General features: G+C 34.5%; 1 protein-coding gene across 3 annotated transcripts in view; it reads right to left on the bottom strand.

Moving 5' to 3' along the window:
- KLHL13 (kelch like family member 13) overlaps positions 1–21,269 on the bottom strand; it is a 159,928-nt gene that overhangs the window by 100,317 nt on the left and 38,342 nt on the right. Inside the window, exon 2 of one of the 3 annotated variants that reach the window (XM_072955699.1) lies at positions 2,066–2,139. The exons of 1 other annotated variant lie outside the window; for it this stretch is intronic. In XM_072955699.1, the coding sequence (XP_072811800.1) occupies positions 2,066–2,115 (50 nt within the window). In that variant the 5' untranslated portion in view covers positions 2,116–2,139. Of the gene's footprint in view, positions 1–2,065; positions 2,142–21,269 lie in introns of those variants that run through there. One more of the 3 variants, XM_072955700.1, reaches the window with a different exon arrangement.

The following is a 21,269-nucleotide window of genomic DNA, read 5'->3' on the forward strand; positions in this document are numbered from 1 at the left end:
TTGGTTTCAGGGAGATAATTATTTTCCTCATTAAGAGCAAACTCACTTTTTATTCTTAAAATGGGCAATGAATTTTTTCAAACACCTTCAACATTTATTGTACCTTTTTTTCCTTATGAGATCCATTGACAAGATGCATCATGTTAGTAACTTTCGTAGTATTAAACAATTCATACACTGGGATAAAACTTTCTTAGTCACTTTGAAAAGATACACTCACTCCAATGTTTACAGCAGCACTATTTACAACAGCCAAGATACAGAAGCAACCTAAATGTCCATCAACAGATGAGTAAATAAAGAATATGTGAAAAAAAAAGGGAGGGAAGGTATAGTTTAAGCGGTAGAGTGCATGCTTAGCGCGCATGAGGTCCTGGGTTCAATCCTCAGCACCTCCTCTAAAAATAAATAAATAAACCTAATTACTTCCCCCCACCAAAAGACAAAAACGAAGATGTGTGTGTGTGTGTGTATGTGTGTGTGAGTGTGTGTGTGTGTGTGTGTGTGTGTATAAAACATGGAATACTACTCAGCCAAAAAAAGAATGAAATTATGCATTTGCAGCCTCATGGATGGACCTAGAGATTATCATACTAAGTAAGTCAGAGGAAAAAAGTATCATACAATATCACTTATCTGTGGAATCTAAAAAATGATACAGATGAACATGTTTAAACCAAGATATATACTTAAATGTTCGTGTATTTTACTGTATACAATTATATCTCAATAAAAATAATGGAAAGAAATAAATTCGATTATGCTATAACAATCTCAGTTATCAACTTGACCTTAGGAAATCCTGCCCTCCTACTATTTCCTCTTCCAAATGTGATACAGACCCGCGTCCTCAGCAGTGCTTGAACTCTGCAGACTCAGTTCACCATGAGGAATCCAGCACCGCCACACCGGCCCCGCAATCTACTCCTCCAGCGTTTCTCCCAACATGGCCACACATTATTCCTGCTATGAGTTCCTTGCTTCCTGTATCTCTGAACAAGTCTACCCTACAGCCCCTTGCCCACATTCCAGCAAGCATGTACCCTTCATATAATATCTCCTTGATGGGAATATTATGTAAAATCCTTGCATGGTATCTTTCAAATAAGAATGACTTTATATATGTCCCCTTAGTACTTCAAACTTCCCCCTTTTAGTAGTTTTTTAAGACACACCTATTTTTAAAGTACCTCAGAATTTATTAACAAAAATATTCTATTTTCAAAATAGTTAAAATCCCACATTTGTATTTCAACACAAGCACTGATACACCAGGTATTATTTGTCAAGCTCTCTCTCTCTCTCTCTCCGCACATACACCACAGACACTTATTTAATCCTCAAAACAATCTTGAGATATAGGCATTATTATTTTCCCCAATTCATTGATGAGGAAGTTAAGGCACAGAGCAATTAAGAAACCTAACCAGGACTACACTACTGTTAGAACCAGTATATGGACAACTCCAGCTTATTATTTCAAATGCTTCACCCAAATTGTACAATTAAACTATTGAAAATAAAGGATACTATTTTATACCTACAAAGCAAAGGCTATGTTCCTTTCAACTACAAGTTTAAAATCATGAAATTGTCAGAGGAAGTTCTGAATTTCTGATAACTCCCTGAAAAAGTTTTAACTGGAATTTTAAATAATAGAAATGTATACACAATCACAGGGCAATACTATTTTTAAAAAATACTTTGTTGAGAAATCTACTTGTAAGCAATGAACACCAGTACTTATTCATTGATAATGCTTTAAAATTAAAAATTCAAATCACTGGCTCCATTGACTGAATTCCAGGTGTTCACAGTGTGTACCAGTTTGGGTTTCTAATTGTATTTTCTATTTTTTCCTTAGCCCAGAACACACAGTCATTAACACGCTCTTCATTCCATTTCTTTGTCACTCGGTCATTTATATATTCATTGATACAGCAAATACTTTTATTTTATGCCAGGTATTCAACAAATATTTATCGAGTCCCAACTATGTTAGGCAAATAAATAAGCAGAAGAGACATTATATAGCTTATAAGGTAAACTGCTTCCAGAAATATACCGGTTACGGAGTATTGCAGCAACTGATTCCCCTCTATGCAGATGGTCCATCACCTCTAAAAGCTGGGTAATGACCTGTTCAGGAGGAAAAGAAGTCAATATTTACTATGAAAACCAATACTAGAATGCTCAAATTATGTTACCTTTGTGATATTTTATATATTTTGTGATAAAAAGGCAAAATGTATGTCCATGTACCTAATGTCCATATTATAGCTTAGGACAATGAAGAAACTGAATCTGCAAGAGTCAAAATGTCTACAAAATTCAATACTGAATCATTAAATAGCACTGATTAGTTCAATGTGAAATTACTGGCCAATAATCATCTATGGAAAATAGCCATATACACAGAAAGCCGGATTAGATGAGAGTCAGGAGACCTGAGAAGTGTGTGTGAAGCAAGGTTGGATGACAGAAGTTAGAAGTGAAGAGCTGAGGCAAACATTTGCCAAGGAGATTCAGAGACAGCACCAAATCTTGTGTTACTGGGGTCTTGAGGCCCGAGAAGCCCATGAGCAGGGCCCACAATTTTAGAAGTGGCTGGTCAAAATTAAGGATAGAAAGGTATATTTTTAAATCTTAAAAATATAAAATATAAAATATAAAATAGATACTGGGGGTAGGAACGCTGTTTTCTTGATTTGGGCTAAAGTTTGTTTTGGTTCCTGTTTTTCACGGGAAGAGAACAGGTGAGGTGGTAGTAAACTATAATATATTTGTTTTCAGTAATGTGGATGCTCTGCATTGGAGATATGGAGTATATTTAATGTATCCTATTAATTTCAAATATATTGGGAAGCAAAAATATACAATTTACATAAATGTTTGTTAATAAAATCAATTTATTGCACTGGGAAGATAAAAATGTATAGTATCCAATTTAGTTTGTTCATATAGTTATGCTTATTATAAAACTATGTGAAAATCCAAAATAATTAAGCTACAGAAAAAAAAAAGGTTTGCGTCATTGTTCCCTGCCTTCTTCTTGCCCTTTAATTTACGGACAAAAGAAGTAGAAACAAAGTACAGTTGGCCCTTGAACAACAGAGGTTTGAACTGTGCAGGTGCACTTATATGTGCATTTTTTTCAATAAATATAGTACCTGCATGTAAGTTTTACAGATCTTTAAATTAACTAAGAATGGGGGAAAGTTCGTGCTCAACTAGAGATCACAATATGTTGACTCAAAAGAACTAGCATTTAAGTCCTAATTCTATCTAAGCTGTTATGATGTTCTACCTTTGGGTGCACTATTATTAATTTCTTTGTTTTTGAGGCAGAGATGGCAGTACATGCCCCTGGGTGGTCAGCGCCCCTAACTTCCACATTATTCAAGACTCAACTGAACTCTATTTCTTGGGTCTTCATAACTCTAAAAAAGAAATCAAATGACAACACAGCATTCATATTTATTTGAGTATCATATTTCTCTGCTTATAATCCAGTTGTTACAAGTAAAGGGGGAAAAGGGGGGGGCCATGGGTGTGGCTCAGTGGTAGAGTGCACACCTAGCATGCACAAGGTCCTGGATTCAATCCCCAGTACATTCATTTTAAAAAAGAAAGTAAAGAAATTGAGTAGACTAAATGAAATAATTTTTAAGCACTTCAAACTCAACTGACCTTGACTTACCTTTTCTAAAAATGTTTAACCAGTGGGAGAACCTTGAGATGTTGAGAAATTTGAATTTTGCTTAGGCTACACAATTTTTTAGAAGGTGTGCCAAGAGAAAAACAACTGTATCTAGGTAATTATTAGGAATCTGGGTATGTGAAAATAATTGACTCATGAAACTTTTCACCAACTGCATCTAGGTTAGAACATAAAGTCCCCAAATTAGGTATGCAAACTTTCACTGATAGAATAAGGACTTAAAACACTAGTTCTTTTGAATCAACATACAGTTTCAAGCAATATGCCTACTGCACCTGGATCTCTGAGTCTGGGGCTCTCCCTTCAAATTCTCCAGATAATAAACCTCTGGTCTCCAGAGGAGCAGGGAGAGTGTGACAGTAAATGGGACTTCAGCCACTTTATTTTAAAGATTTTCAAGGAAAACCCCATGTTTCTAATCTCAGGACTCATTCCTGCATTTAGCAGACCATGTGCCTCCAAGTGTTGAAATATTCAGAATTCTATGGGGAGAATAGGTTGGTTTCTCTCAAAAGTTCATGTAGGGGAAGATACTGAAGTTGTAACTTCTTTGCTTTAAGTAAAAAAATTTGTTTCATTCCTGTTCTCTTTGTCCTTTTGAATTTTTCCATTTCTTTACTCTCAATTTAATGGAGTTAGGAAGAGAAAGGAAGTAAATGTATATGATCAATTTATGCAGGATATAGATGAAAGCAACTGTTTTTAACCAGGGAGTTTGTATGATATCTGTATTAGAAAATTAACATGGCCTGCAATGTTGGGGGTGGATCAGAGGCAGAAAGATCGGAAGTATGGAGACCAGTGAGAATCTACTTTGAAAGTCAAGGCATGAAATGAGAGCACAGACAAGGACTTGGGGGATAGACAGGAAAAATTAGGCCTTATGACAGATCACTGATGGCTTTTAAAGGGAGAAGACAAAATCTATTCAGGTAACAGAGGGTTGATGGTGATGATATCAAGTGAGATAGGGTATAGAAAAAAGGAAAAATGTTGAAAACAAGGAGCACAGTGGTTTGTACAGATATACTGAAGTAACCAGGGCATATCATATAGTATCTATAATAGACAATGGGAAATATAGGTCTAGATTTAGGTTGGGAGTAGAAATGAAGATACAGAAATATTTAGCTAGTTAAGTAATAGCTCAGGTGATGAGACTGGGAAATATTACTCTTTGCCAAGAAAAGATGTGAACCCAGAGAACACTGTTGTGCAAGAAACAGAGGAAGGCAAGCTAGCAAAGAAGCGAGACAATAGGTAGGAGGGAAACTAAGAGAACTATGAGATAAAAGCAAAAAGAAGGGTAGTTCAGAAGAAGAGAGGTTGGAGGGTATTCAGTTGTTTCAAGTTCTGCCCAGACCAAGTAAGATACGCTAAATGATCTGACAGCTATGAAGTTACTGAGGACCTGTTTTCAAGAGTACTTTAATGAGTGCAGTGGTGTGAAAAATAAAATAAAAATAAATAAATTCTTTTAAGGACTTGTGAGGGACCCAAATACATCAGACAATTACTCTATCATGAAGGTGGTCTTCAAAGGAGTAAGAGAAACAGAGATGATTAAATGATTGGGGGACAAGCTGGTAGTCATTTACAAAAAATAAGTAAGTTATACACTACTTCACATCATACACTAAATTCCAAAAGCATCAAAGATTTAAAGGTAAAAAAAGGAAACTTTGAAATAGTACCAAATAAAACCCAAGTGAAATTATTTATAATGACTCAGTGGAGAACATAGGCAGCATCCAGAAACAAGGGACCATGAAGAAAAAAACTGTTAAATCTGATTGGAGAACTCTGTGCTTCAAAAATATACAAAGTCAAATGGCATTTGATAAACCAGGAAAAAAAATTCACAATACACATGGCAGACAACAAAGACTTAATGATTTTAATTTATACTCATTTATACTCACAAAAATACACACTGAGTCAATAAAACCAATAAAACTCTATAGTAAAAGTGAGCAAATAATATAAACAGAAAGTGCACATAAAATACAAATCGTTAACAAACAATCGCAATTTAAAATGAGGCACTGTTTTTACCTGTGAATTTACACACACATGCACATACAAATGAAGCCTGTTTATGTGTTTAATTAGTCAGAGGGAATATGGGTTTGGGGGGATGCAGGGAGAGATGTTCTCCTTTACAGTCTATCCTTTTCTGTTCAGTTTAGTCCAAAAAAAAAAAAAAAAAGAGAGAGAGAGAGAGAATCTAGACAAAGGTGTAAGAAAGAGTAGCTGTGAGGTAGCAGGAAAACTAAGGAGATGTCGCAATCTAGAAGGTAACTAAAGTGTAACATGAAGAAAGGAGCGACCAAGTGCATCAGATGCTGCTGAGAGGGTAAGTGACGAATGGAAAAAGGAGACGTGGTAACATGGAGGTCACTGGACGTGGAACAAGACATGGAGGTCCAGTTCCATGGAGGAACATGACATGGAGGGGTTGACATGGAATGGTGGAGACAAGGCTCATTATTGTGGGTTCAAGAGAGAATGAAAGAGAGGAAACAAGTACACACAACTCTTATGAAGAGAAGTGCTTTAAGAAGGAGCAGAGAAGTAGGTGGTGGATCGAGGGGGATACAGGGTGGAAATAGATAATGTTTTGTTTTATTTTGTTTTCATGATGGGAGATACTAGAGAAGGTAAATCTGAAAAGCATTACATTAAAAGTGTAAACTGAAGAAGCACAATGTTATGGAATAAATTTCAAAAGTCCATAGGACGATAGCATATTGATATATAGATACACACACACACTTACACACGGAGAAAAAGCATAAAAACACTCGTGGGAAGGATAAATTTGGGATGATAGTTACCTCACAAGAGGAAGGGAGAGGAAGTAACTGGGGAGGGAGACACTAGGAGCTGCACCCCTATCTAACATTTTGCTAAGGATCTGAAACAAAAATGGCAAAAGGTTAAGGTATTACATAGCTAAATGGGGGTTCTATAAGTGTTACATTGGCCTCCAGACTTCAACGTTTGAAATATTTTAATAAAAAAGAAACAAAAAAGTATGATATATTATGTCTGCCTTAAAGTAGGAGCTATATACAGAAGCAGACAAGACATGACATATAAAGGCCAGCACTTAAAAAAAAAAGGCAGGACAGATATATAACCAGACACACACTGTAATTAAAAAGACACACTTCTGCTCGGCCATAAATACTCTGATGAACAAAAGGGAAACTAATCATTACTCAGAGCACACACCTGACAAAAACCTAATTGTGGTTTTGCCTTTAAAATATTCGACTTAGATCACAGGAAATAAAATTGACAAGACTGTTTCTGATAGCTAAGGTATCTTGCATAAGTTCAACCAATTTTACTCTTAAGCATTTAAAGTAATTCACAAATCTAGTATTTCTAAACCACCAATCATATAGTTAGACAATACTTCACATGGAGATTCCAGTTTAAGACTTATCATTTAATTAAAACCCACGGTCTCTCTTTCCTACCTTATCCCAGCTTTAAAAATAATGAGATTTGAGATATGCCTAACTAATTTCACACCATGTAAGGAAAGCCCTGCTTATGAACTAAACTGATGTTATATAAGAGACATTTTAAGAGTTTCTATAATCATCTGCCTTCAACTAAAATTTTGATAAATGCTGTGATAAGAAAAGAAAGCTGACAGAAAAGATCAGTGAAAAGTGCTAAACACTCCAAAATCAAAAAAGTGCAAAATGTAGAAAAATTGTACATAATTGCATTTCTCTAAATCAAGTTATATATAGCGGCATCACTAAAAAAATCAAAATCATTCTGAAATGACAAAATCTTGAATTTAAGAAACAGAATTGTATTCATTGAGAAATAGTTTGTTCTGCAAATTTTCTGAATGTCACAGACTATCATGCAGCTTTCACACAAGACAGACACCATGCTCCTAAAACCAGCTAGGACGTTGTCAAATATCCCACATACACGCCCCTAACAAAACGTGCAATGCTCTGAACAATAACAGTCGCGCTGTACAAACAGTCCCACCACTTGCTGCAACGATACCACTCCTTCCTTCTTCCATATGATCCACTGGAAGTCCCTTTCCAAGTGGACACTCATTGTAGGCTTTAGGAATGCCTTTGGGATATATTGTTGGCTAATGGCATCATTTGTCTTTTTACCAATGTTGAAGTTATTACCCTGTATTAATGCAATTCTATCTGATTTTCTAAGAGTTGTTGCCCTCTTATTATAACAAGGGCTAAACTCCACCTAACAGACACTAAGTGTCAACAGCCAAGCTTAGCTGCCTTCATTTCTTGCAATGTCACAATGTTTATAGCTCTTATCTATAGGAGTGACATTATAGTATGTCTCACTTTGAATCATACCTCTCTCTGCCACCCACCAAAATCCTTAACCTAAATTATATATCTAATCTCTCTCACTCAATCAACCTCCCTCTAAGGCTCCCCCCACCCAAACCGGGTTAAGGAATAATTTCTCATCATTCCCCTTCCCAGTCTTACTCTGGAAAGTTGGCAATTTGTCTCAGCCTCTTCAGTTCATTCTACATAATCCACTCTACATAACAGAGTGTGAACTCTGCTACACACACACCTTGAAAAAAAAAAAGGTGAGAAATAAAGATATGCGAACGAAAAACATAAAATTTTTTATTTACATCAGTGACCCTTACACTTGAGTATGTATCAGGGCTCCTCGGAGAGCAAAGTGAACAGATTGCGGGGACCCGCCCCAGCCAGTTGATGATGGATAGGTCCAGAGAATTTGCTTTACGAACAAGTTCAAGAAGGATGCTGCTGCTGCTAGATCATGGATACACTTGAAGAACTAATAAGATTTACAGATAACACGGAAGTTTCTGTAAAAAGTCCAGAAGAATTAATTGGAGAACTAACTCAGTAAGATGCCCACTACAGGAACAGCATTTCCCAAAGACACAGATGTTTTATAATTCAACCAAATTTATAAAATAACTAGGATGAAGCTCGAGAAGAAATGTGAAATATTTATAAAACAATAAAATTTTACTGATGACAAAGGACCTGAATAAATGGATACATAGACACAGAGACAGACAGACAGACACACACACACACAATGTTGAAGAATAGAAAAACTTAAAATCATAAAGATGCAAATTTTCCTCAAAATTCATATAGAAATGCAATGGAATTCCAATCAAATTAGCAAAGGGTCAGAATTTTTTTTGTGGAGGGGGATGGACATTTTGCTTGTTAAATCTACAGTTCATTGGGAGAAGTGAACACATAAAAATTGCCCAAATATTTTTTTAAAAAATAAGGAGGGAAACAAACAACTTTCCCACTTGATATACTATTAAGGTAGAGTAAACCATACAGTGTGGTTCTAATATGGGAAGAGAGAGAAGGATCAACAGTATAGACTCCAAAAACAGATCAAAATAAATATGGCCATTACCATGGTGGATGTGGTAGTCACAATTATTAGCAAAAAAGATCAACTTCCCAGCAAACAGGTTTGAGGAAAGTAAATACATTAGTGGGAAAAAATTAAAATCCTACCTCTATCATACATATACATCCCAGATGGATTAAATATCTAAACAGGAAAAAATAAAATTGTGAAGGTAGTAGAAGACTATAAAGGAGGACATTTTTTTCTTGTTTAAGGTTCACATTCAAATTACAATGAACACATTCAAATTACAATTTTATGTCCTCCTTTGTTTTTACTTGAAGTATAGTTAACTTACAACATTATATTAGTTTCAGGTGTACAACACAGTAACTTGATATGTTTATAGAATACACCTCATACAAAGTTATTATAAAATATTGACTATATTTCCTATGCTGTACATTACATCCTTGCAGCTTACTTATTTAATACTTCTTAGTTTGTACGTCTTAATCCCCTTCATCTATTTTTCTCCTGGCTCCACCCCTTGTCCTCTGTAACCACTAGCTTGTTCTCTGTATCTGAGTCTGTTTCTGTTTTGTGATATTTGTGTGTTTGTTTTATTTTTTAGATTCCACATATGAGTGAAAACATACTGTATTTCACTTTTTCTGTCTGATTTATTTCACTTAGCGTAATTCCCTCCAGGACCATCCATGTTGTCATAAATTGCAAAATTTCATTCTTTTTTATGACTAACACCCCATTGTGTATATATACTCCACATCTTCTTTATTTATTCATCTGTGGATGGAAATGTAGGATGCTTCCATGTCTTGGCTATTGTGAATAATACTCTATGAACATTGGAGTGCACGTATCTTTTCGAATCAGTGTTTTCGTTTTCTTCAGATAAGTATCTATGAGTGGAATTGCTGGATCTGGATCTTGTGGCTGTTATATTTTTAATTTTTTGAAGAATCTCCATACTGTCCTCCATAGTGACTGCACCAATTTACATTCCCACGAATAGTACATGAGGGCTCCCTTATGTCCACATCCTCACCAACACTTATTATCGCCTGTTGTTCTGATGATAATCATTCTGACAGGTATAAGATGATATCTCATTGTGGTTTTGATTTGCATTTCCCTGATGACTAGTGACGTTGATCATCTTTTCATGTACCAGTTGGCAGTCTAAATGTATGTTTTGGAAAAATGCTATTCAGGTCCTCTGGCCATTTTTTAATTCAGTTGTTTTTCTGATATTGAGTTTTATGACTTCTTTATACATTTTGGATATTAAATCATTAAACTAGGAGAAACCAGAGGCAGTACATTCCTTGACCTTAGTCTTAGAGGTATTTTTTGGATCTGTCTGCACAGAAAGTGGAAACAAAAGCAAAAATAAACAAACATGATGTAATCAAACTTAAAAGTTTTTGCATAGCAAAGTAAGCTATCAACCAAAAAAAAAAAAAAAGGCAACCTACTGAATGGGAGAGAATATATTTTAATTGATCTATAAGTTTGTTAGTAAAAAGAAAAAAACTCACAATTTTCTATAGTGCAACACACCATAAACATACTTAGAAGATAGAAGTAGGAGAGAGATCTGCAACAAATATAACAGGCAAAAGTTTAATGCTCATCATACATAAAGTATTCCCCCAAAAATCACTGACAGAGATGAGCAACCCAGTGAGCAAGTATTAGAACAGTCCTTTCATAGGAGAATAACAGCAAACAGAATAAGCATGAAAAAAAGATGATCACTCTCAATTTGTTTGTGTGTGTCAGAGAGAGAGATAAACCAAAAAAATCCACAGCTATGTAAAAGACACATTATTGTTCTTTTCCACATTAAAAAATGCTTTTATTGAGATAATAATTGATATATAATATTATATGTTTCAGGAGTACAACGTAGTGATCCACAATTTTTAAAGGTTATACTCCATTTATAGTTATTATAAAATATTAGTTATATTCCCTGTGCTGTATAATATATCCTTGCAACTTATTTATTTTATACATGAGACTTTGTATCTCTTAATACCTTACCCCAATCTTGCCCCTCCTCTCTTCCCTTTCCCCACTGGTAACCACTAGTTTGTTCCCTATATTGTGAGTCTCTCTTTTTTATTATATTCACTAGTTTGTTGTATTTTTTCAGATTCCACACATAAGTGATATCATGTAGCATTTGTCTTCCTTTCTTTGACTTATTTCACTAAGCACAGTACTCTCCAAGTCCATTCATGTTGTTGTAAATGGCAAAAATTTCATTCTTTTTTATGGCTGAATAATATTCCAGTGTGTGTGTGTGTGTGTGTGTGTGTGTGTGTGTGTGTGTGTGTGTGTGTGTCTGTGTGTGTGTACCACCTCTTCTTTATCCATTTACTTGTTGATGGAAACTTAAGTTGCTTCCATATCTGGGTTATTCTAAATAATGCTGCAATGAATAGTGGGGTGCATGTATCTTGTCAAATTAGATATATATACAGAAGTGGAATGGCTGAGTCATATGGTAATTCTATTTTTAGTTTTTTGAGAAATCTCCATACTGTTTTCCACATTTTTACCTTCAAAAGATAATAACTCATGGTGAATAAGAATATGAAAATGAATATATGTATATTCATGTATGACTGAAAAATTGTACTGTACACCAGAAATTGATACAACATTGTAAATTGATTATAACTCAATTAAAAAAAAGAGATAATAAGATACCTCTCAGGTCCTACTTACCATGAAGAATTCTGTATCTCCACTAAAAATTACAAACAAGAAAAAGACAATGTAATGTACAGCATGGTGACTATAGTTAATAATACTGTATTGCATTTGAAATTTGCTGAGAGTAAATCTTAAAAGCTCCCATCACCAGGAAAAAAAAAAGTGTGACACTATGTACAGTGGTGGATGTTAACTAGCCTTACTGAGGTGATCATTTTGCAATATATACAAATATCGATTCCTTGTGTTGCATAACTGAAATTAACATAATGTTATAAGTCAATTATACCTCAATTTTTGTAAAAAAGAGAAAGAGGGAGAAAGACAATGAATGAGAAAGAAGAAAAAGGCTTACAAAAAAACTTTTTAATGAAATCTATACAGAAAATCAGGGAAGATAAAAACTTGCACATTTTACTGGGGAAGGCAATTAAGTGGGCTCATTTATTAAAGTTTCCAATTTGGGGTAATTTTAAGCAAAAAGGTGAAGGTTGTTGTTTTTTTCCCATCCCCATGCTAGCAGGCCAAAATTCAATTTGTCTTCCATGTTCCAAAGGGTAAAATCCTTAAGTGGTTTTATATTACAGTAATCACCTTACCAGAAAGCTGTTTACCCAAGCAAAATGAGATTCATAAGCTATCTTAAAACAAAAATGCTTGTATCTCCAATCCAACAGGATAATCAAGTTCTAATGACTCTTTAAAAATCTAGATGCAATGCAGAGTTTTTATTACATTATATGTTTCTAGTATTATAAAAGTAAAGATTGAATCATTTTATTGCCTTTGCACCAGAGGCCTTTAAGCTGAAGGATTCTGGTTTTCAAATCAATCTATAGTTAAAATCTGAGTCCATGCTTTAAACACTAAGTAAAATCTAAATAATAGCAAAAAGAAATGAAGGTATTTCTTCCCAGTGATAAACTCAGTACAGCATTTCTTTAGAAACAAAAAGTATTAATCATTCCCCAGAAATAACTTAGGTCAATATGAATAGAAGATGCTTGTCCTTTGGCTCTATTTTGAACAAAATTTTTATGTGAAAAATTTGAAAACTTCAAACAGATTATAATTTTTAAAAGTCTACTCATTTACATATTTTATACATTTATATATATATCATCATATATATTTGTTATTGTGAACAAGAAGAATATATTAAATTTACCCACATGATCAGCTATTTATATTAAATTAAGAACCTTCTCTAATTAAGACCCACAGTAATTTATATACCACAATTAATCTTGGGAAAAAAGTGAGTATTTAATTGTAATCTATCTTCTTAAAGATTTAGCATATTCTTCAAGGCTAAATTGAAAAGACAAAGAATTTCCTTTTAAAAAGATACAATACTGTTAAAACACCCCATTCATTCATTCATAATCAGCATGAGTCAATTAAATGAAAAATAACAATAAAAACCTGGTCTGATCACAATTAGTATAGTCCATTTACTAGAGTTTAATCTCTTTTTAGTAAGTGATTTTCAAACACAGTAAAAAAAAAAAAAAGCCATTAAGTGACAATTCACTAATCACAACTCCATAGAAAGCCAATATTTCAGACAAAACCATTTCCAACACAGTCTCCAATTTACTAATTAGGTCACTGAACTTATACTGTGCAAGGGATTCAAGGCAGTACACAGAACATGCAGGTTTGGATAAAGATAATAGTTTTCCTGGGTCCCTAAAAGGTAAGTCAGCAAACTTAAAATGAAAGAAGGCAGGAAGGGAAGTGGAGGTAGCTCTATACTTTCTACAATCTTTCCTATCCATAGTATAAAGTCATATTATGGGATATAGTTAAGTCTGAAGTTCATTGATGAATCAAAAAAGCTAAAATAGGAATCATTTGTGATCGGCCATATTATTTGACCTAGAGACAAAGCTTTTCTTTGCATACAGGCCTGCCAATTGGATCGTGACATCTTAATCCATAAATTAACCTCACCTAAAACAATGGATGTGTGAACTGTGATGTATAGATTAGCTCTTCTGAAAACAGGAAGAGAAAATAAAGCCACCTGCACAGCAATATGAGTTCAGAATCCTTAGGCGGTTTTACAACTTCCTCCAAACCCTTGAAAACTTTAGGTCCAGGACTGAGGTGAACTGAGTTACACCTCAGGCTCAAATTTTAAGGAGTTTCCACAAACCCAATAATTAAGATAAATGCTAATTTAATGCAAAAGTTAATAATGAAAGATTGGATGCTTGCCCTGTACAATTGGGAACAAGACAAGGGTACCTGCTCCCACCATTTCTATTCAACAATGTCCTCGAAGTAGTAGCCAGGGCATTAAGTAGAGAAAAAGAAATAAAAGGCATCCATGTTGGAAAGAAGGCAATGAAACTCTCTCAATTAGCAGATGACATGAGCTTACATATAGAAAATCCTATGGAATTTGGTAAAAGACTATTAGAATTAATAAATGAGTTCAGCAAAGTTACAGGATACAATTTCAATACACAAATATCAATTGTACTTCTAAACACTTGGAATAAACAATATAAAATTGAATTAAGAAAACAATTTTATTAATAGTAGCATGCAAAAGAAAAGAACACTCTGGAATAAATTTAACATAAGCACAAAACATACTCTGAAAACTACAAAACATTGCTGAAAAAACATCCAGTAAGATGGCAGGGCTCCCCAAACTAATCTGAAGATTTAACACAATCCCTATCAGAATCCTAAGTGACTTCTTTGTAGAAACTGTCTAGCTGATTCCAAAATTCCTATGAAATTGCAAGGGACCTAGCATAGCCAAAGCAACCTTGAAAAAGAAGAATAACGTGTGAAGAATTTTAAAACTCATTACAAAGAGAGGATGGGGTCTAAAAAAAAAAAAGAAAAAAAGAAAACAACTTATTACAAGGCAAAAGTGGGTAGAGGGATAAATTGGGAGGTTGGGATTTGCAGGTATTAACTACTATAAGACAATAACGTCCTACTGTATAGCACAGGGAACTGTATTTAGTACCTTGTAATAGCTTATAATGAAAAAGAATATGAAAAGGAATATATATATATGTATGTGTATAACTGAATCACTGTGCTGTACACCAGAGACTAACACAACATTATAAATCAACTATACTTCAATTAAAAAAAAAACAAAGCAATGGTAATAAAACAGTGTGGTGCTGGCACAAAAAGAGACATATAGATAAATAGAATAAAACTGATACCCAGAAATAAAGCCAGGTATATATGGTCAACTGATTTTCGACAAGGGTGCCAAGATCATTAAATAGGGAACGGATAATCTTGTCAACAAATGACACTAAGAACAACTGTATAGCCATATGCAAAAGAATGAAGTTGGACACTTATTTTATACTATATACAAAAAGTAACTAAAATGGATCAAAACCCTAAATGTTAAAATGATAAAACAGAGGGGTAAATCATTATGTCCCCAGTTCTGGCAAAGGATTCTTAAATATGACACCAAAAGCACAAGCAACAAAAGAAAATACAGATAATCTGAACTTCATCAAAATTAAAAATTTCTGCATATCAAAGCACATTGAAAAGAAAAGTGAAAAGACAATCTACAGAATGGGGGAAAATGTTTGCAAATCATATGTCTGAAAAGGGATTAATATACAGAACTCCACCTCAACAACAATAAAAAAAAAACCTCAATTAAGGTCAGTTATATGTGGAATCTAAAAAATACAACAAACTAGTGAATATAAGAAAAGAGAAGCAGACTCACAGACATAGAGAACAAACTAGTGGTTATGGGAAGGGGAGGGGCAACATAGGGATGGGGTATGGGAGGTACAAATTACTGGGAGTAAGAGAGGCTACAAGGATGTATTGTACAACACAGGGAATAGAGTCAATATTTTGTAATAACTGTAAATGTAAAGTAACATTTAAAATGGTATTAATTTTTTTTTTATTTTTGAAAAGATGCTCAACATCACTAATCAACAGCAAAATGAAAATTAAATCCACACTGAAATATTACTTCTCACCCATTAGGATGGGTATTATGAAAAACAAGACAAAACCAGGTAATAATGAATGCTGGCAAGGGTATGGAGAAATTGGAAACCTTGTGCAATGTTGGTGGAAATTTTTGTAAAATGGTGCAGTTTCTGTGGAATACAGTTGGTCAGTTCTTAAATAAGTTGAACATAGAATTACCATATGACTTGCACATCCGTTCCAAACATACCCAAAAGATTTGAACACGGTTGACCAAAAAAATTTTTACATGCATGTTCATAGCAACACTATTCAAAATAGCCAAAAATAGGAAACAACTCGAATGAATGAATGAATAAGCAAAACGTGTTACAGCCATATAATGGAATATCATTCAGCCGTAAAGAAGGACGTACTGATTGATGCTACAACATAGATGACTGCTGAAAACATTACACTAACTTAAAAATTAGCCAGTTAAAAAAGGTAACATATTATATGATTCCATTCATACAAAATGTTCAGAATTGGGCAAACTACAGAGCCAGGAAGTAGCTCAGGAGTTGCTTAGGGCTGAAGGAGATGGTGTTATCTAAAGGGCAGGGTTTTTTTTTTCTGGAGATAAAAATATACCAAAACTGCCTGTGGCAATATTTGAATATATCTGTGAATTTACTAAAAATTATGGAACTGTACATTTTCAATGGATGAATCCTATGGTATATCAATTAAATCTTAATAAACTTGTTTTTAAAAAATCTAAATGAACACAGAAAACCCATAATGAACCAAAAAAATCAGTATTTTAAATAAAGACATCATCAATATGGCCGATTTAAAAAAAAAAATTTCTCCAGGCTCCAGAATGGTTTGGCAGGGCACTGCAGGGGTCTCATGCATACCTACTGAGAGCTTTTTAAATTTTAAGCATGGAAACAGGTCCCTGAAATTTCAGGAGTCATTCCAATACACTCAACTTTCTTTTCTTAGAAAAAGTTCTCTTTTCACACCACTAGCATGGTGACTGTAGTATTCAAATAATGTAATCACAGTAACCAGCACAAATGGCATAAAGAGGTTTGTTTCATATCAAAACACTGACTCATGACAACATGGGCAGTATAAGCAAAACTGGAAGGACAACTTGAGAAGGGACCGCTAGTCAAGAGAAGTCGGTGCATGATGGCATCAGTTAATATCACTCAAAGGCCCCTGACTTGTTAAATGGATGTTGACAATATTGCATGGAATTCCCTTACACTAAAAAAATTAGTTGTTCTTTACCTGAAATTCAAATCATCTGGGCATCCCGTGTTTTTATTTGCTAAATCTAACAGCCCTAGTTTGAGGAAATACCTGCTAGTAGGGCCAAACCATGAGATCTAAAAACAGCCAGACAGGGTGACTTTGAAGTTTAGAGTCTGCCCTATGAATACAGTTTCACAAGTTCCTCTCTAAGAGTGAAGAGAGATTATTGGAAAAAAACAAGAAATGACTTTGTGAAATATTTTTATTACTTACCATTTTCAACCACTACTCCATCCACCCCAACAGACTAGAAAACAAAACGTTTACAATTGTTTACATATTTACTTACAGAAATACACATAAAAACTTTTTCTAATTATTTCCAATGAAAATATTTCTCCCTTCTTTCCTGAATTTTATATTACTAACAGTAAAAAAACAAAACAAAACAAAACAAAAAAACAGGTGTAAGGCTTTGGTTTGGCTTAGTATTTAGAAGAGAAAAAACAAAATTCAATGCAAGTGTCCAGAACACCACAGCTTGTATTTAGAACTTCCATCTCTCTTCAAAGTTCAGGACTCATACTTGAAAGCCTCCTGATCTCCAGACGACAGGGAGATGGCCAGCAGTGCAGCTGAGACACCTAGAGCCACCCCAGCACAGAGGCCCAACCTCCTATCACTAGCATGGGCAAGAGTTCACAGACACTTGTGTTTAATACTCTATCTGCTCCACGAAGGACAAAAACCAGTTTGCTCAAAAAAGCTTTAACCAAAGGGCTTAGAAACTATATATGAAAATGAATATATGTATGTATATGCATGACTGGGACATTGTGATATACACCAGAAACTGACACATTGTAACTGACCGTACTTCAAAAAAAAATTATAAGAGAAAAAAGAAAGACCAACAAGGTCCTACTGTAGAGTACAGGGAACTATATTCAATCTTGTAATAACCTATAATGGAAAAGAATGAAAAAGAATATATATGTGTGTGTGTATATAACTGAATCACTGTGCTGTACAACAGAAACTAACACAACATTCTAAATCAACTATACTGCAATTTTTACAAAACGGTAAAAGGAATAAGGGGGGAAAAGGTCTTTTTTTAGTTTTCTTCTCACAATGTGTATGAGAAGGGGAAAACACAGTAGGGGCCATGTTAATCCGTTGTCTTTAACAAGTTCATGTCAGTCTTAGATTTTTGCTATGTTAAGCCTATGTGATCTTCATGACATCTCATTGAAGCAGAGAGGTGCAAGTAATAGCCAATTACAAATGAGGGAATTGAATAAAAACCTCAAGCAAATCATCTGCTACCACAATAACCAGTCTCATCATGAAAAGGCCAATTACATAGGCATTAACTAACTACCTGGTATTTCACATTTCCATTAATAGACTGTGCTGGCTGTCTTTAAGTTTCATTAAGGTAGAAATTCTCTTAGAGATCCAACTTAAGATCTTATTATATACACAAGTATATCTGTTGCAGCACTATTTGCAAAAGCAGAAACAGTCCAAGTATCCACCAACATGCAACCGGTTGAATAAACCACTGCACATATACACAGTGGAGCACTAAGCACCTATAAAACAGAATGAGAAATATCTCCAGGTACTACTACAAGGTTATCTCCAGAATATATTCCTAAGCAAAGTAAAACAAAACAAAAATAAACCAGAAAACCCTCAGTGTGTACAGTGTACTATCATTTATCTAAGAAATGTGGAGGGATGGTTACCTATATGAGGAGAGGAAGGTAATAGATGGACTTCTTTGAATATGTTTTCTTTCACAGATTTGACTTTTGAAGTGTGTAAATATTATATCTAATTCAAAAATGAAATTATATTTAAAAATCAATATTAAAAATCAAAAGTAAAATTAAATAAATGGCCCCAAGTGTGTATCCTGTTGGTCGTATGACTGCAAAAACAGAAATTATAATTCAAGTGATGTTAAAACAGAACTTAAATGTAGATTTCTAGTGGGATATGCTTTTTTGGGGGGGAGTAATTAGGTATTTATTTATTTATTTATTTATTTATTTATTTATTTATTTACCTTTAATGGAGGTACTGGGGATGGAACCCAGGACCTTGTGCATGCTAGGCATGCACTCTACCACTGAGCTATACCCTCCCTCTCTAGTGGGATATACTTTAAGGACAAAAAGGCCTGCCAGTAAGTGCGAGTGTGCACACATGCGCACACACACATACTGTAAATTGCTTCCAATAACCATGTTGTTGACGGTAGTATTGGTGTTGTTACTCTTGGGCTGTTTTGTATATATGGTGGGATAAACAAAATGATAATTATGTAGGTTATCACTGAATATTTGGATTTGTTGAAAGGGGATACAGATGTAATATCAATAAGGTTAATTAAATTTGAATTGTCATATTTCAATAAGAAATCACGAAATCATTTATCTTAAAGAAAAATTGTAGTTGTGTACTCAGGAAAGGCTTTAAAACAATGACCCACCTAGTAGTCATAATACTTCAAGCACCTATACTGTGATATCTAAATAACATTCCCTTCCAAAAAAAGAAACAGGGACTGCATCTTAAAAATGACTGATTATGGAGTCTAGAGCAGAAAATGAACAAAAGGATCCTGGAATATTTTATACTAAATAGGAATGAAGCCATCAAAGACTACTAGGGCCATGTCAGAAGGACTCTGAAGCCAGCATAAATGAGCTTCCCTTACCCAAATATTGTTTCCTTTGAGTATCATGAAGGGTAATACCTGCGAGGATTGAAGCATATCATATAAGTTTAAATGCATGAGTTCATAGTAACGCTAAGAATGATCATCGATCATCTTTGGAAGGTGCTAAAGAACCAGCTTATTATTTTGGAAACTGAAAAATAAATAAAGGGAAAGTATCAATCACTCATTCTGCCTTTTGCATGCGATTTCTACCTGAGGATAAATGTACCATAAAAGAGGTAAGTGCAAAAACTTGGGAAACAGTGAGGACAGTGTCAAAATCAGACTGAAGGAATTGTGGAGTACTAACTACAGGTGGAAAACCAACAGGGAAGTGAGAGAGTGCTGGCAAGGAGAACAGCTCACAGACTGTCAGGACGGTCTAGACGAATGACAGGGCATGCTGGAAATAAAACACTGGTAATGAGGGTGGAGAAGAGTGGACAGATTTAATTAACTAGATGGATGGATGAGAGGAGTTAAAATCATCAGTAAAGTTTTTATATGTTGGGTGACTGATGTAGGGTAGTGTATCAAATTGATGATTCTAAGGAAAAGCAATACTCTCACCAAATTTCAACAAAGTTCAGAATTATCCTTAGGAAAAAAAAATGCAAACCGGCCAATTAGGGAATAAGGAAAAAGAAGAAAAGAAGGAAGTGCTAGTATTGCCCTTCTTCCTAGAATCTTTACTCTTCCCATGTGATGCATTACATTTACTTCCAATGTATACCAACACTTTTTTAAATGTTGACTTTACTGGGTTGATTTCTGGCTCTCTTTCATTGAAACACACTTTCAATAGGTGATTATTACTCGTTGCTTCCAGGATGAGTCCAAAACCTGGGTTCTAGTCCTCACTCAATCAATATCTAGCTGTGTGACTTTGGGCCAGTTACCTTTCAAAGCCTTAACAATCTATTCAAAAATGGGTAATAATATTTATCCAGCATTTTTCCATGCCATCCATTCATTCACCTAATAAACTACAAGGACAGCAGTGAAAGCAACAGTAGCAGCAGCAACAATATAATTTAATGCTGCTGTGAATAAAATGAGATGATATAAAAATGGCATGTATGTTTTAAATTATTATAGAAGATAATTTCCTCAACTTATAATTACTTATCAAGAGTTGCCAGATGCCCATCCTGGCGCAGGATTAACCATACATTATTGGGCATATGATACAAACCAGGGACTCTCCTAGGCAACTAGTGTGTACATTTCCACCAACTCTCACCACCAGTAAAGGTAGATATAATTATCTGAAATTCACCTGAGGACCCTGAGACCCAGAGATCTTAAATAACTTGTCCAATGTCAAAGCAGCCAGGAATCGAACCCAGGTATCTCTTTTGGATCAAGAACCGCAAGGTCACAAAACTACCATTGAAAAGATTTGTGGACTTTTCTCCTACTTTTAAACAGGATAAATTAGAGGACCATTTCTTTCAGTAAAGCAGAATTTCACTTTCTGATAAT

This window comes from Vicugna pacos, chromosome X (assembly GCF_048564905.1).
Source record: "Vicugna pacos chromosome X, VicPac4, whole genome shotgun sequence".
NCBI classification, from domain to species: domain Eukaryota; kingdom Metazoa; phylum Chordata; class Mammalia; order Artiodactyla; family Camelidae; genus Vicugna; species Vicugna pacos.